This window comes from Bos javanicus, chromosome 22 (assembly GCF_032452875.1).
Source record: "Bos javanicus breed banteng chromosome 22, ARS-OSU_banteng_1.0, whole genome shotgun sequence".
Taxonomy (NCBI): Eukaryota; Metazoa; Chordata; class Mammalia; order Artiodactyla; family Bovidae; genus Bos; species Bos javanicus.
The window spans coordinates 1,687,028-1,705,367 of NC_083889.1; the positions used below are offsets into that span (position 1 = coordinate 1,687,028).

At 41.6% G+C, this 18,340-nt stretch overlaps 1 protein-coding gene across 4 annotated transcripts in view; it reads right to left on the bottom strand.

Moving 5' to 3' along the window:
- NEK10 (NIMA related kinase 10) overlaps positions 1–18,340 on the bottom strand; it is a 267,365-nt gene that overhangs the window by 166,645 nt on the left and 82,380 nt on the right. For all 4 annotated transcript variants that reach the window (XM_061395695.1, XM_061395694.1, XM_061395692.1 and 1 more), the window contains 8 exons: positions 17,751–17,975; positions 14,799–14,938; positions 13,860–13,921; positions 11,904–11,981; positions 10,021–10,085; positions 2,075–2,177; positions 1,853–1,981; positions 1,209–1,346 (listed from right to left, as the gene is read on the bottom strand). In XM_061395695.1, the coding sequence (XP_061251679.1) occupies positions 1,209–1,346; positions 1,853–1,981; positions 2,075–2,177; positions 10,021–10,085; positions 11,904–11,981; positions 13,860–13,921; positions 14,799–14,938; positions 17,751–17,975 (940 nt within the window). The remainder of the gene's footprint in view (positions 1–1,208; positions 1,347–1,852; positions 1,982–2,074; positions 2,178–10,020; positions 10,086–11,903; positions 11,982–13,859; positions 13,922–14,798; positions 14,939–17,750; positions 17,976–18,340) is intronic.

Consider the following 18,340-nt stretch of genomic DNA (forward strand, 5'->3'; position numbering starts at 1 on the left):
CTCCCACTCCTGTCTGCCACCACCGCCTCCTTTTTGACCTCAACTTGCTGCCTCTCCTTAGTTTAAGCCCATGGTGACAGCACAGTCCTACAGTCTTGAGCTCTCTCAAAGTTCAAGCAGAAGCCTCCTATGGCCCCGCCCTTACAACTTCTTTTCTTAGAAGATATCCTAAAACCACTAGTTTACCTCATCAACTACCAAGTGGCCAGCAGGTTTCAAATTCAAGTAACACGTGACTAGGGAAGCAAAAGAGCCATGTTCTTGACCTAGCTCACTGGCTAGACTGTGTTCAGATTTGGATTCAAGGAGATCAAACCAGTCAATCCTAAAGGAAATCAACTCTGAGTATTTATTGGAAGGATTGATACTGAAGCTGAAGCTCTAATTCTTTGGCCACCAGATGCGAAGAGCTGACTAACTGGAAAAGACCCTGATTCTGGGAAAGACTGAGGCCAGGAGGAGAAGGGGACAACAGAGGATGAAATGTTTAGATAGCATCACTACCTCAATGGACATGAGTGTGAGCAAACTCCAGGAGAGATCGTGAGGACAGGGACTGAACAACAACAAACAGCCATGAACTGACAGGTCTCCCCAGGAGTTACAGACAAACAGCATTCACAGTGAACATAAACAAAGAAAGCTGAAAAAGAAGCCAGTGTGTTCACTGATGACAAAGAGAAATCCCATTTCTCTCTGACACGCTTATTCTTTCTCCTAAACAGACCTTCATGATACTTGAGTGGTTAACACTATGTTAGAATATTCTGCTCATGCCAATAAATAATAACCCAACTTGAAAATCCACAGTTTAGATTAAATAATCCATATTTGAGGAATGTCAACAACTTGGTTTCATTTGACAAAAGTCTGGGAAGTCTTAGTCATACTATTATGCACATAATGAAGTAACGAAATATACTTCAACATAATAAGAAGGAAGTGGATATGCTTTCTCATACATTATGCATTCTGGGCTGTGAACTCAATTGTTCTGCATTCCTGGCCCTGATGTGGTTATAACCCCATATACTGTCTGTGGTTCAATGTCAAGCCTTAGGAGAAAACCTGGTGATTGATATCACCTCAGGGCCGATTATTTTAAACAGAACTAGTTCCTACACAGCATGGACAGGAACAGCACATGAACTCTACTTTTTGGATGACATTTATTTAAGGAAAACATCTTTGTAAGCAAAACCATTTACCTGCTCTTTAATTATGGTTAATTCAGAAACAATATTCCTTACACTGCTGTCTCGGTCTTTTTTATCTTTTCCAAATGCTGGGTTATGTAAGTTGACCTCTTTCATTGCTAACAGATTTTGACCACTGCGCTTTCTAACCTAAGATAAATGAGTCAAAGAGAGAGAGACAATGGAAGAGAGGAAGAAAGTGATTACTACAGATTAATAAGGTCACATGATTAAGCCAAGTCATCTAAATTAGTTATATAACTTTAAAAATTCAATTTGAATTTACACTAAGCTCAGCTCGAAAAAAATTTTTTATCAATATCTCCTGGATCAGGTTATCATATTTCGCAGGATTTTACTGGATAAGTACAGAAACACCGGTGTGAATTTGGAGAATGTGTCATGTATTAGGACAAGCCATTTTGACGACGTGTGTGAGAAATCAATGATACTTTTTTTGTCTTCAAAGGTCAGTGGCCAGTTTCTAGAGCTGAGAGGGAGATATATCAGTGCGGCCATCTGTTGGACAAAAATCATTCTGCTTTTTATTTCTACCTGCTCACCGACAAGCACTCCAATTCACGTGTGTGTGAGTGTGCAGGGGGACATGCAACTTGTTTGGGAACATCGGAAATGCTGTTTGAGGGCAAGGTCACCTTGTAAACACAGCCAAAAGCTCCACTGCCGAGATGATCCAAAATCGCATAGTTGCCTATATATTTCGAAGGAGCTTTATTCTGATTAATGCTTTCAACATTTTCAGCAATTTGCTTCAGTTCATCCTCCTAACCAAAAAATGAAAAGGAAACAGCTCACTAGGATAAGCACATTCTAACCACATGGCAGCCTGCCAAATTAGTTTAAAAGTCAAGACTTACCACTAATAAATTCAACTTTGATACTAATTCTTCATAAGCACTGATATCACGAACATAATGTCCTATATCAATGAAGGTCTCAAACAGGTCGGTGGGGAAAAGCCTACAGAGAAAAATGCATACACATACTTCATGTAGGAGTTGGAAAGTCTGGCCTGTTCCTTCCCTTTTGGATCTGGTGCACTCGTAGGTCAATTACATTAAATATACTGGCCAACAAATGGGGGGAATAATGCTTACCAACTTATCCCACAAAAATAAACTAGAGACACATGTCTCGGGGGGTAAGGAAAAGTAACTGGAAAGGAAAGTTCCAGACATCTGTTGCACAACCCTGCGCTTATAGTTAGGAACACTGGACTGCACAGTTAACAATGGAAGAGAGTGCGTCTCGTGCTATGTGCTTTTTGCCACAATAAAACAAATAGATATGATACAGATTTTACAGAAATTTTATTTGTAAGACATTTGGGGGTATGGTATCAAACATAGTAGGAATGGATGCTTACTGGATGTTTACTGAACACAGAGCACTTTCACAAATGCCGTTTGGGTCAGTCCTCATATTAACCCGAGGAGGTAAATGTTAACCTAACTCTTGAATGTTTTATTAAAACAAAGTTAAAATACAGATGAATAAAAATGAAGATATTTATGCATCATTTCCAAGCTACTGGTTTCAAGAGTTTAGGTTTATTAAAATCTTTTAAGTCCACCGATATGATTTGTTGTTGTTATTGTTCAGCCACTAAGTCCCGTCTGATTCTTTGCAACCCCATGGACTGCAAAGTATCAGGCTCTTCTGTCCTCCACTATCTTCCAGAGTTTGCTTAAATTCATATCCATTGAGTTGGTGATGCTATCTAAATATCTCATCCTCTGCTGCCCCCTTCTCCTTTTTCTTTCCATCTTTCCCAGCATCAGAGTCTTTTCCAATAGGTTACCTCTTTGCACTGGTGGTCAAAGTATTGGAGCTTCAGCTTCAGCATCAATCTTCCAATGAATATTCAGGGTTGATTTCCTTTAAGATTGGCTGGTATGATCTCCTTGCAGTCCAAGGGACTCTCAAGAGTCTACTCCAGCATCACAATTTGAAATCATCAGTTCTTTGGCGCTCAGCCTCCTTTATGATCCAACTCTCACATCCACAACTACTGGAAAAATCATGGCTTTGACTATATGGACCTTTGTCAGCAAAGTGATGTCTCAGATTTTTAATATGCTGTCTAGGTTTGTCATAACTTTCCTTCCAAGGAGAAAGCATCTTTTAATTTCATGCCTGCAGTCACCATCCGCAGTGATTTTGGAGTCCAAGATAATAAAATCTGCCACTGCTTCCACTTTTTCCCCATTGATTTGCCATGAAGTGATATGACCAGACACCATGATCTTAGATTTTTAAATGTTGAGTTTTAAGCCAGCTTTTTCACTCTCCTCTTTCACTTTCATCAAGAAGCTCTTTAGTTCTTCACTTTCTGCCATTAGAGTGATATCTTCTGTGTATCTGAGCTTGCTGATATTTCTCTCAGCAATCTTGATTCCAGCTTGTGTCTCATCCAGCCTGGTATTTCACATGATGTACTTTGTATATAAGTTAAATAAGCAAGGTGACGATATACAGCCCTGATGTACTCCTTTCTCAATTTTGAACTGGTCCATTGTTCCATATTCAGTTCTACCTGTTGCTTCTTGATCTGCATACAGGTTTCTCAGGTGACAGGTAAGGTGGTCTGGTATTTCCATCTCTTTAACAATTTTCCACAGTTTTCTGTGATTCACAGAGTCAAAGCTTTTAAGGTAGTCAATGAGGCAGAAGTAGATGGTTTACTGGAACTCCCTTGCTTTTTCCATGATCCAATGAATGCTGGCAAATTGATCTCTAGTTCCTCTGCCTCTTCAAAACCCAGTTTGTATATGTGGAAGTTCTCAGTTCACATACTACTAAAGCCTAGCTTAAAGGATTTTGAGAATAACCTTCCTAGCATGTGAAATGAGTATAACTGTCTGGTAATTTGAACATTTTTTGGCATTGCCATTCTTTGGGATTAGAATGAAAACCAACCTTTTCCACTGCTGTGGCCACTGCTGAGTTTTCCAAATTTGCTGATATATCGAGTGCAGCACTTTAACAGCATCATATGTTAGGCTTTGAAATAGCTCAGCTGGAATTCTATCACCTACACTAGCTTTGTTCATAGTAATGCTTCCTAAGGTCCACTTGACTTTACATCCCAGGATGTTTGGCTTTAGGTGAGTGACCATGCCATCATGGTTAAGACCTTTCTTGTATAATTCGTATGTGTATTCTTGCCACCTCTTCTTAATCTCTTCTGATTGTTAGGTCCTTACTGTTCCTGTCCTTATTATGCCCATCTGTGCATGAAATTTTCCCTTGATATCTTTCATTTTCTTGAAGAGATCTCTGGTCTTACCCATTCTATTGTTTTCATCTATTTCTTTGCATTGTTCTTTAAGAAGCTCTTCTTATCTCTCCTTGCTATTCTCTGGAACTCTGCATTCAGCTGGGTATATCTTTCCCTTTCTCCCTTACCTTTCACATCTCTTCTTTCCTTGCCTATTTGTAAAGCCTCCTCACACAGTCACTTTGCCTTCTTGCACTTCTTTTTCTTTAGGATGCTTTTGGTTACTGCCTCCTGTACAGTTTTACAAACCTCCATCCATAGTTTTTCAGGTACTCTGTCTACCAGATCTATTCCCTTGAATCTATGCATCACCTCCACTGTATAATAATAAGGGATTTGATTTAGGTCATACCTGAATGGCCTTGTAGTTTTCCCTACTTTCTTCAATTTAAGGCTGAATTTTACAATATGGATTCATGACCTGAGTCACAGTCAGCTCCAGGTCTTGTTTTTACTGACTGTATAGGGCTTCTCTATCTTGGGCTGCAGAGAACATAATCTGTTTTTGGTACTGACCATCTGGTGATTTACAGCCTTGAAATAAAAGGTTATAATGAATAAATATATATAATAGAATAATAATAATGAATAATGGTGACCACAGCCATGAAACTAAAAGATGCTTGTTCCTTGGAAGGAAAGCTATGGCAAACCTAGACAACATAATAAAAAGCAGAGATATCACTTTGCCAACAAAGGTCCATATAATCAAAGCTATGATTTTCCCAGTAGTCATGTAGGGATGTGAGAGTTGGACCATAAAGAATGCTGAACATTGAAGAATTGATGCTTTTGAATTGTGGCACTGGAGAAAACTCTTGAGAGTCCCTTGGACAACAAGATCAAACCAGTCAATCGTAAAGGAAATCAACCTTGAACATTTATTAGAAGACTGGTGCTAAAGCTGAAGCTCCAATACTTTGATCACTTGATGTGAAGATCCAACTCACTGGAAAAGACCTTGATACTGGGAAAGACTGAGGGCAGGAAGAGAAGGGGGCGACAGAGGATGAGAAGTTTGGGTGGCATCATCAAAACAATGATGGGAGGGAAGGAACACAGCTCTGCCCATCAACAGATTTTTGGATTAAAGATATACTGAGCATGGCCCCACCCATCAGAACAAGACCCAGTTTTCCCCACAGTCAGTATCTCCCATCAGGAAGTTTACATAAGCCTCTTATACTTATCCTTCAGAGGGCAGACAGAATGAAAACCACAATCACAGAAAACTAATCAAACTGATCACATGGACCACAGCCTTATCTAACTCAGTGAAACTATGAGCCATGCCATGTAGGGTCACCCAAGATGGACGGGTCATGGTAGAGAGTTCTGACAAAATGTGGTCCACTGGAGAAGGGAATGGTAAACCACTTCAGTATTCTTCCCTTGAGAACCCCATGGACGGTATGAAAAGGCAAAAAGATAGGGAACTGAAAGATGAACTCCTCAGGTCTGTAGGTGCCCAATAAGCTACTTGAGAAGAGTGGAGAAATAACCCCAGAAAGAATGAAGAGACAGAGCCAAAGCAAAAACAACACCCAGTTGTGGATGTGACTGGTGATGGAAGCAAAGTGTGACTCTGTAAAGAACAATATTGCATAGGAACCTGGAATGTTAGGGCCATGAATCAAGGTAAATTGGAAGTGGTCAAACAGGAGACGGCAAGAGTGAACACTGACATTTTAGGAATCAGTGAACTAAAATGGACTGGAGTGGGCAAATTTAACTCAGATGACCATTATATCTACTACTGTGGGCAAAAATCCCTTAGAAGAAATGAAGTAGCCCTCATAGTCAACAAAAGAGTCCAAAATGCAGTACTTGGGTGCAACCTCAAAAATGACAGAATTATCTCTGTTCCAAGGCAAACCAATCAATATCACAGTAATCCAAGTCTATGCCCCAGCTAGTAATGCTGAAGAAGTTGAAGTTGAATGGTTCTATGAAGACCTACAAGACCTTCTAGAACTAACACCCAAAAAGGATGTCCTTTTCATCATAGGGGACTGGAATGCAAATGTGGGAAGTCAAGAGATACTTAGAGTAACAGGCCAGTTTGGCCTTGCATTAAAAAATGAAGCAGGGAAAAGGCTAACAGAGTTTTGCCAAGAGACTGCACTGGTCACACCACACACCCTCTTCCAACAACACAAGAGAAGACTCTACACATGGACATAACCAGATGGTCAATACTGAAATCAGACTGATTATATTCTTTGTAGCCAAAGAGGGAGAAGCTCAATACAGTCAGCAAAAACAAGGCCAGGAGCTGACTGTGGCTCAGATCATGAACTCCTTATTGCCAAACTCAGACTTTAAATTGAGGAAACCAAGGAAAACCACTACGACCTAAATCAAATCCCTTACAATTATACAGTGGAAGTGAGAAATAGATTCAAGGGATTAGATCTGACAGACAGAGTGCCTGAAAAACTATGGATGGAGGTTGATGACATTGTACAGGAGGCAGGGATCAAGACCATCCCCAAGAAAAAGAAATACAAAAAGGCAAAATGGTTGACTGAGGAGGCCTTACAAATAGCTGAGAAAAGAAGATAAGCTAAAGGCAAAGGAGAAAAGGAAAGACATAAGCATCTGAATGCAGAGTTCCAAAGAATAGCAAGGAGAGATAAGAAAGCCTTCCTCAGTGATCAATGCAAAGAAATAGAGGAAAACTATAGAATAAGGAAGACTAGAGATCTCTTCAAAAAAATCAGAGATACCAAGGGAACATTTCATGAAAAGATGGGCACAATAAAGGACAGAAATGGTATGGACCTAACAGAAGCATAAAATATTAAGAAGTGGTGGCAAAAATACACAGAAGAACTATACAAAAAATATCCTCATGACCCAGATAACCATTATGGTGTGATCACTCACCCAGAGTCACACATCCTGGAATGTGAAGTCAAGTGGGCCTTAGGAAGCATCACTACAAACAAAGCTAGTGGAGGTGATGGAATTCCAGGTGAGCTATTTCAAATCCTAAAAGATGATGCTATGAAAGTGCTGCATTCAATATGTCAGCAAATCTGGAAAACTCAGCAGTGGCCACAGGACTGGAAAATGTCAGCTTTCATTCCAATCCCAAAGAAAGAAAATGCCAAAGAATGTTCAAACTACTGCACAATTGCACTCATCTCACATGCTAGTAAAGTAATGCTCAAAATTCTCCAAGCCAGGCTTCAACAGTATGTGAACCACAAACTTTCAGATGTTCAAGCTGGTTTTAGAAAAGGCAGAGGAACCAGAGATCAGATTGCCAACATCCGTTGGATCATCAAAAAAGCAAGAGAGTTTCCAGAAAAACATCTACTTCTGCTTTATTGACTATGCCAAAGCTTTTGACTGTGTGGATAACAACAAGCTGTGGAAAATTCTTAAAGAGATAGCAATACTAGACCAGACCATCTTACCCACTTCCTGAGAAATCTGTGTGCAGGTCAAGAAGCGACAGTTAGAACTGGACATGGAACAACAGACTGGGTCCAAATTGGGAAAGGGGTATGTCAAGGCTGTATATTGTCACCCTGCTTATTTAACTTTTATGCAGAGGACATCATGCAAATGCCAGCTGAATGAAACACAAGCTGCAATCAAGACTGCCAGGAGAAATATCAGTAACCTCAGATACGCACATGACACCACCCTTATGGCAGAAAGTGAGGAAGAACTAAAGAGCCTCTTGATGAAAGTGAAAGAGAGAATGAAAAAGTTGGCCTAAAACAACATTCAGAAAACTAAGATTATGACATCCAGTCCTATCACTTCATGGCAAATAGATGGGGAAACAATGGAAACAGTGTCAGACTTTGTTTTGGGGGCTCTAAAATCACTGCAGATGGTGACTGCAGCCATGAAATAAAAAAACACTTTCTCCTTGGAAGAAAAGCTATGACCAACCTAGACAGCATATTTAAAAGCAGGGACATTACTTTGCCAACAAGGTCCATCTAGTCAAAGCTATGAAATACATACATTTCCAGTAGTCATATATGGATGTGAGCTTTGGATTATAAGGAAAGCTGAGCACCAAAGAATTGATGCTTTTGAACTGTGGTGTTGAAGAAGACTCTTGAGAGTCCCTTGGACTGCAAGGAGATCAAACCAGTCCATCCTAAAGGAAATTAGTCCTGAATATTCATTGGAAGGACTGATGTTGAAGCTGAAACTCCAATACTGTGGCCACATGATGTGAAGAGCTGACTCATTGGAAAATCCCCTGATGCTGGGAAAGACTGAAGGCAGGAGAAGGGGAAAGATTGAAGGCAGGAGGAGAAGGGGATGACAGAGGATGAGATGCTTGGATGGCATCACTGTCTCGATGTACATGAGTCTGAGCAAGCTCTGGGAATTGATGATGGACAGCGAAGCCTGGCATGCTGCAGTCCATGGGGTCACAAAGAGTTGGATACAACTGAGCAACTAAACTGAAATTGACACAATGGACATGAGTTTGTGCAAATTCCAGGAGATAGTAGAGGACTGGGAAGCCTGGCATGCTGCAGTTCATGGGGTCACCTAGAGTCAGACATGACTTACTGACTGAATAACAACAATGAATAACTAATATTTCCTTTTTTCCCCTAAATGTAAGTGTCAAGTAGAAACAAAGTAAAAACACAAAATGTCCCATTCTGAACAAAAGATGTTCAATTAACTCAGGGTTTTATTTCCATTCTGGTTTATAAGAACCTGGGCCTTTGATTTGGCGAACCTGCCACCTCTATGACGCACAGACCACACCTGTGGGTGACCACTGTCTGCTTCCCGAGGTGATGGCTTTTCTGTCATGCTCGCCACACGGCCTTGTGATCCAGGAACATCCAGCTTCCTACCCTACAAATGAATTCCTATCCTGTGAAGAGCATCCAGATAAGTATTTTCTTCTCTACTGATTAAAAGGCAGTGATTAGGACTTCCCTGGGGGTCCAGTGCTTGGGAGCCCACCTACCAATGTGGCGCACTCAGCTTTGATCCCTGGTCAGGAAGGATCCGACATACTACGGGGCAATGAAGCCCATGGACCCCCACTCCTGAACGCGTGCTCCAGAGCCTGTACTCTGCAACAAGAGAGCAGTCCCTGCTCCCCTCAACTAGAGAAAGCCCGCGCGCAGCAACAAAGACCCAGCACAGCCACAATTTTTTAAAAAAGGAAATGTCTAGATCAACTTCGGACATTTCTGAAGGGGCAAAAACAAGCACATGTTTTTATTTCATCGCTTTAAAAGTTAATGTCTTAAAAAAGAGAGAAAAACTAAACACTGCAGCAGTCACAGGTAATGAAAAGAGGTGTACTGATTTGATTCGTGTGCTTCCTCGTCACTCTGCAAACTTTCGGTGTTAAGATATCATTTAGGGCTGACTTGCTTTATCTGTGGATTTTAAGAAATCTGAGGACACATGTTTTGCATTTTGACTTTTTCTTTTCTTACTGTTTGCATACAAAAGCAGGCCTGTGAAAACAGTTGAATCTAAAGATCACAGGTCACCCGAATTTCTCTAAGCTCATACCTTTTAAACAGTGGTCTGTTTCTTTCCATACTGAAGAGAAACCTCAAGGCTCTGAATGCGTAACACTGGAAAATAGAAGGATATGTGATTCTCAAATGGTAGCTCAAGGAAGTAAAACGTTTTCAGGATAGAATGATCACGAAGCGGACACTAACGTGGCTGTACAGTGAGCGTGGCTGGTGGCTGCAGGAGCCACAGCTCGTAACTGAAAACAGGGGACAGAAACACCAGAGTTCTTGTGTTTAAAAAGCATTTGCCCTGTGGAAGGCTTGCGGTCTGGGCCTTGTTTGATTTGGTGCCTGTCGTTAGTTCCTTTCTAGAATGTACAAAAGGAGCACAGAGACAAGAAATAAAACTCCTGTGCCGAGAAAACCAAATGGCACAAGACTTCCAGGAGCTCGAGGTTTATTTTGTTTCTAGCCTGCTACATATGCCTCAATATTTATATAGTTTTCGTGAGAAAATAAACCCTAGAAATGATGGCATATAAAAATATCCACAGGCACAGTGGACTCCAACTTGACAAATTGGTTTCTTGAGTAAAGTCTAAGGCAGTCCCCAGATAGAACCATCTACAGTCACTCCCGAGAACACTCAGAAGAGGCCTGTGAGGGTTCACCAGAGAAAAATAAACACTGGAAATTCTGCAGTGCTGAGAAAAGAGAGCAAGAGAGCCCTGGGCCTGCAGCTATACCTGTACCCGAGGCCACCACAAGGGTGACTAGCGTCTGCTGAATTCAAGTCTGGAATCATCTCATAAAATCAGTGACCTAAATATAGAAGGGTCGCAAACAAAACGGCCTGGGAAAGTCAGGCAGATAACAAGACGACACAAAGGAGCCTGGTGAGAAAGCAAGCGGCTATGAGAAGTGGGGAACCTGTGTGTGTCTTGGGAGAATTTCTGTAAAAATTCTTTAAAAACCTCTGATGACCTAACAGGCTGCACGTCCGGTAAAGGGTGGACTTGTCCTGTTCTGGCACAAGGCCGGGCCTCTGCTCCCTGAGAGGCAGTCACCCCACACCGGTATATTCTCGGTGGCAGCTCTGTCTGCCAGCCCACAGACACCACCACAAATTCTCTGAGGGTCTGACGATCATTCTGGGTGAGAGCCCTGAAGTCAGCTTGAAGGCAAATGTCACATTTTACTTCCTTTTCTAATGACTTGAAAAAAGGGATGAGCTTCAACAGCTGCAAAGGCTTCCTCTGACTCTGATTTTATTATTCCAATGTCTCGGGGAACACTTGCCCTCTGGTGTGCCATATAAGATCCTGCAGAATGAGACCCCTTCTTACCCACCAGGCCCCCTCTCCCAAGGCACTCCCCCTCCTCCTTCACCCCCACACACCTGCCCTAAGCAAAGCACGCTCTAAGCCGCCAGGCCTTCGTGCTGTGTCCATGCTGTTCTCTGTGTATGCTCATCCGCTCTGGAGTAGGAGCCATGCGTGTCCACTCCACCCCTTCACTCACCCAACCAGCACCTTCTCATCTATTGAGATCCATTTTACAAGTCTGCCTTTGTAAGGGAGAAAGGCTAGTGACTGCGCTCCATGCTTAAATACAGCACATAATTTCCCACCCCACCCCCTGCCTTTTTTTTGCTGATATACAAGCAATATTTTTAAAACATAGAACTTATGGATAAGCAAAAAAATATCTAAATAAAATCACCTATCTCCCTATGGAGAAACTACTATTAAATCTTTTACACTGTTTTGACAGCATTTCTTTCCATTCCAGCCTCTCTCACCAGGTATTTTTCCCTCACGGTCAGTACAGGGGACCAGTGCCAACCTACAAGTTCTAAAAATCATACCTCCTATTATCAAAATTTCCCCCGATTCCAGTAACTTGATATTAAAGAATAATAGATATGTTTATTACCTGTAATAGATTAGTTTTTGCTGCATTCTTTTGTTTGTTTGGTAAAATTAATTTTGCTATTGTATATACACCATTTTCCTGGAAGAATAAAGATGCCATGTTATGAGTGAGCAAGAAGAAAAGAACAACTTTAAAACATTAAAGAAGAACTGTTAGTATAATTTTGGAACCATGAATAAATTTTATAGGATAATACTAAAGATGTTAATCTAATGTGTTTAAACATCAAAGGGTATAACCACATCTTAAAATTTCAACTGTCATTAAAGATGATAACAAAGTACATCAATTAAAAGTGATTTAAATACTTTAAAAACAAAGAGTAGGAACCAAAATGTGAGCAGAGTTAAGGGACCCAAGTATTTCTATATTTTGCATTTTAAATATAAAATTATAAAATACAATTATAATATATAAAATATTTCTCCCTTTATTGTTTTGTTAATTAAACAATACATGGAGATAAATGAGTATAGAAAAGAGAAAATTAAGAGAAAATATATTTTTAAAAATGAATGCTATTTGTATAAACGATTAACATCTTTCTAGACTTATTCTAATACAAATATACACATGGAGAAGTGAACAAAATGTACTGCCTTACCGGTACTTTTGTATTATCTATTAAATACATAACTTACTAAATTCTCTACGTGGACATTTATAACTGTGCAGAGTTTTACTGCCTTACTGCATTCAGTCTTTTATAAAATAATCTATTTTTAACTGGAGGATAACTGCTTTACAATACTGTTGTAAATATTGTATTGTTGGTTTCTGCCGTACATCAACATGAATCAGCCATAGGTATACACATGTCCCCTCTCTCTTGAAGCTCCCTCCTCGCTCCCACCCCATCGCACCCCTCCAGGTTGTCACAGAGGTTGTCTGCACTCCCTGCATGATACAGCAAATTCCCACTGGCTACCTATTTTACATATGGTAATGTATGTTTCCATGGCACTCTTTCAGCTTGTCCCTCCCTCTCCGTCCCCCACTGGGTCCACAAGTCTGTTCTCTGTGTCTGCATCTCCATTGTTGCCCTGCAGATAGGTTTATCAGTACCATCTTTCTATATTCCATATATATGTGTTAATATACGATATTTGTTTTTCTCTTTCTGACTTACTAGCTATTATGTGAATTAGTCTTACGGTTTCCTTGTTTTATACGTGACAAAGTCAAAGCTTAGGCGGAATACTTTTCCAGAGGCCAAGCCAGCAAGTTAACAGTAATGGGACTGAGCTTCCCCCTGCCTCACCAGCCACCCTGACCTGCTGAATTCCTCAGGGACTCTCATCACTGCTGACCTGATCCTTACTAACATTATGAATTTATATATTTTTAAGTTGATGTATTGACCCCCCAAAAAAAACGTTTCCTCTGTAAAATCCAACAAACAGGAAGTAACTTTTATAACAGAAACACATTACAGGGTTGTATACAAATGTGTGTATTTATGCACACACACACATACATATGACTCTATATGTAGTAAGTTGGTTACTGAATGATGCTGTGTGTGCTTTGTGAAATTAGTCCCTCAGCAATAAATATTTTTGTTTGCTGTGTTTCATCCATATGACCCCCCCATCCCACTACTGGGCATATACCCTAAATAACTTGACGTCCTCTTGGCTCATGGCATCCTGTGTGCCCCAAATTAAAGCAGTTCAGGATAGCTGTTTTAAAAAGGATAAAGAGAATGAAATAAACTGCATATAATATAAGAAATAAACACCATCAGTCAACTACATGGCAGTTCTCTGAAAGCTAAGTGAGTTAACAGGGGAAGGACAAGAATATAAAATGGAATCCTGCATGTTAGCTAAGATATTACAATATTTTAAGACCACGTTGCTGGGACCACAGAGGCCATGATCTGGGATACCGGGCCGCCTGCAGGGGGCTCCCTGCACGGCGGCGTGGCCCGGCACCCCCGCCCCGCCCTCTCACCTGCACCACCTGGTGGGCATTGCTGTCGTCCAGCACCAGCTCCGTGAGGGCCGCACAGCAGGCTGCAATGAAAACCACCAAACACCGAGTCTTTCGTGCCCACGGCTGCACTTGCATGGTTACACCAGCACTCTCACTCTCTGCCTCAGAGAACTTCACTGGCAGGGTCATTCCTCAAAAAACACTAATTTTCTGGGCCTTCCCTGGTGGACCAGTGACCAAGACTCCACATTCCCATTGTAGAGGGCCCAGGTTTAAGCCCTGGCCAGGGAGCTACATCCTACATGATGCAACTAAAAACCCCGCATGCCGAAATGAAAATCAAAGATTCCGTGTGCTGCAGCAAAGACCTCATGCACCCAAATAAAGAAATAATTTTTTTAAAGAGTTGGTTTTAAAACAAACACTGATTTCCCCTCTGGTACATCTCTGGGGAAAGGCAGCCGAGCTGTGCTGGCCGGTGTCTGTCTTCTCTGTGTAACCCAAGTGTGCGCCCACCCCAGGCCTCCTGTGCGCTGGGGGAGGCGGGCAGGCACCATCCGCCCTGAGCCCAGCACAGGCCTTCATGGAGCAGGTGCATAGTGCACATCCACGATGGTGGACAAATAGTGCGCACTTTAAATACACTATACAAAGTAACCTTTACAGTCTGAGCGTGAACTGTTTCAGAGGGCTGATACACTAGGGCATGGAACTTGTAAGAAGAAGGGGCCAGGAGTCCAACTCCTGGTTGTGCACCTGTCCAGAACACAAAGTCTGGGGTGTCGTTAACCTGCAGTTCCAACACTGGTACCAAGAAGTTTCAAGCATCCACATGAATTTAACTTCACAGTTTTTATAGTTATAAATTGGGCCTAATTAATATTATCCTTATAATCTTAGAATAATATAAAGTTAAACAGTATCAAATAATAAAACATAATAATGTGATATAAATACCTGCTTGAAGAGAGAAAGTATTTTCTTGTATTTCCCGAGGGCTTAAATCTTCTGACAAATGAAGCTGCTGGATTCGGCCAGCCGCATTGGCACTAGACAGGCTTCCAATGGAGGAACGATCAGAAACAAAATTTCTGTCTCTGAAAAAGAAAAGTCAATGCACAGGCCGATTTACCAATGGCAGTTCACGGTCAGTGCTTTCTGGTTTCCATTTGAGAAATCTTGCCTCTCCCAGATCATCAAGTTTTCTCCTATGTTATCTTTATTGTTTGACCTTCCAAACTACCCAGACATGATTTTTGTGTACGGTGTGATGTAGGAGTCATCTCTCTCTGTTGCATTCAGCCGCCTCTGTTTTGAACTCTTTTCCTCTGCCATTTACTTGAATACATCTCGGTCTTCATCATTCTGCGGTTTGTCTTTTTCCATTAAATGTCAGTCTTCTTTTATCTTAGGGAAGTTCTCTTCTATTAGGTCACTGAGGCTTTGCAAAATTTCCCTTGGTTTCATTCTTTACCTTAGGGATGTTAATTACCCACATGTTTCGCGGCCATATGCTTCATTTTCCAGCTGCTCTCGCTCCCTCATCCCCTTCCCTTGTGTCGTGTGTAATGTCATCAAGCACGCCCTTCCTTTCACTGACTCCACGTTCTTCCTTGTCCTGGGTTTGTGCATTAAGTTCTCATCTCTCCCAGCTGCACAGTCATCCTGCTCTCCTTTGTACTGTTCTATCACCTCACCTTCAATTTCATTTCATAAACTTCACGGTCTGTTCAGTCTTTAACACAACAAAGCATTGGATTTTCTATTTACTTGGTGTAACATCTTCCACAGCAGATTATTTATCTGTCTTTATTTGCTTTGCTGCCTTTTGTTTTACATGATTGCCCAGAGTTGTTTTTTGTTTGTTTTTTCATATTTATTTGTCATGACAGCAGCTCTACCTAGATTTCTATATGCCCAAATATAACGTGGATGGAGTCTCTCCGGCCTCCCTCCTGAGTCACCCAGGCCCTCTGTCCTTCCTTTGGGGAGCACAGGGAAGACAGTGGAGCCAGGTCTAGGGATAGTCACCATCAGTGATCTTCAATTATGATAAAACTTGAATGTCAGGGACCACTCTGCCTGATCAAGAGCACAGAGCCTTTTAGTCACTGCCTCTGAGTTTGGGACTGCAGGTGGATGGGCATGACTAGATCTCACGACACAGCCTGTTCATACTCCAGCCAGCAGACAACCTGGCAGCCTCATACCAGCTCCAGGCAGCCAAGCTCTGAAAGGATACTGTTTACCCAGCTGGGGTCATAATTCTCCCAGAGCACTGAGTAATGTTTAACACAGAAGAAGTGTTGACATATAGCATCTTTCCAGGGAAGAGATTTCTAACATTGTACCACAGAAGTGGACTGGGAAAATTACTTTTTTTAGATGTAAAAGAACCCTTTTCTATCAAGAATAGTTATGGCTTGAACAAAATAGGAAAATAGTGCCTTATATTAAACTCAGTTCTGTGCAGGCACTGTCCTTGAAATATTGCTTAACTATTATATAATTTAATTTTATCATCAAGAAAATAGCTCCTCTCCAAGAGGCCTCCCCACAGCTACTGTAATAACTATCATGGAACAAAAATCACCACCACCACCACCACCATCATCCTACAGACTCAAGCGGGGAAAAATCATCTGCAACCAGAGTTACTCTGACTATTAGGCTAACCCATCATGCCACATTACTAATGAAAGATTTATAATTTAAACTTTAAAGTATTTGAGATTTTTGTGTGATATTCATGAAAACAAGAAGGTTGTCAACAGTCTACACATCTTTTCCTTGGTTTTGGTAAGGACAGAAATTGTTGAGAAAGCTACTGCTCAGATCTCTAGCCTATTCTTACACTTTGGAAAGTTCCCTCAGAGAATGGAAGTGATGACACACGGCTCCACAATATCAAGTTACAAGGCACAATAAGCACAAAGTCTGAATGACGTTGATTTGATAGCATGTTATATTAAAACTGATGTTACTCTTTTATTAGAATGAGCTTTATTTACATACTACAGATAAGTGTGATCTTTTTCTAGGCAGATATAAAATCCTTTTCACCTTTAATTCAGCATCTAGAGGGGTGAATTATGCTTTATAATAATTTTAGGTAATAGAATCCTCCCACTAATGGTACCAATAGATGTTGTTATTCAATACTTCAATGTACTTAATACACATAATATCTACCTACTATCTGTTGTTACTGTTATAATTTTTGCAACAAGAGAATTTCAGTTTGCAACTCTTTTAACAAACCATTCCTTCCCCAGATTCATGGCTCTGAACATCACTGAATTCTGTCTTTAAAAGAGAGACAGCAAGGTGTTCACATAGCTCAGAGCACTGCCGTGGAGATCAGACAGACAAGAGGAGCAACTGGACCAGGGTCAGTAACATGCAGTCATTTGATGGACAGTATTTTCTCCTGTTTCAGCTAAGGATTATACACCTGCTCCTGTCATGCAGGCTTTGCCTTCTCTTTATAGATGAGTGACATATATGCACACACAGACATTTCAGTAAAACAGTAGTAACTAGTGTACTTGTTGGGATTACAATATGCATATACTGATTCAAGAAGGGTGGCCAGACAAATGTTTTCTTTGGGTTTCTATTCAGCCCACATTTGCAGAGTGAAGGCCTCCTTTACCCCTGGCACTAGCCTGGAGGCTGGTGATGCAAAGATAAACATGTCAGGGCTCCCCCCAACCAAGAAGCTAAAAAGACAAATGCTCCCAACATTGACAAAGAGCCTGTTTACTACAAGTAAAAATGACTGCAGAAGAGAAATGACCAAAGAGCAGAGGGGAGCTAGCCGAGCACGTGCCCACCCTGCCTTCAAGCGGCTGAGACCCCAGCCTTCATCAACCAGGGTAAAACAGGTGAAAGGCCTCCCTGACTCACCCTCGCAAAATATGAAGAAGTTGCTTGATGCCGCCCCAGATGCGGATTTCCACGCTGGTCTCTGGGTCCTCGCAAATCTGCACCAGAATCCAGACGACACTCCATAGCAGCTTCAGGTGGTCTGAGTGCAGCAGGCTGAGCAGGACGGGGACCCCCTCGTAGAGCTTCACCTGCTCTCTCACCTGGCGCTCGGCACAGAGCAGGCGCAGCAGCTCGGCTGTCAGCCTGCGATGGGGTGGGGGTGGGGAGGGGGTGCACTCAGCTCAGTGGGACGGCCTGGCTTGGTTCACACTGAGCTGCTCACTTGCACAGACTGTGGCGCTAGCACACTCTACGTCCTGGTCTGCACACGTTTCTGTAAAGGCTGGACCACAGCTAAGTGTTTGTAGCTCTGGAGGCCTTACAGTCTCTGTCACAACTACCCAGTCACACTGACACGGAAAAAGCAGCCACAGGCAACACACAAAAACCAACAGGCACAGCTGTGTGCCAATAAACCTTTATTTACAAAAACAGGCAGGGGGCCAAATTTCTCCTGCAGAAATTTAGCCCTTTGTAACCACTTTTTAAGTCACATCTTCATGGTATCC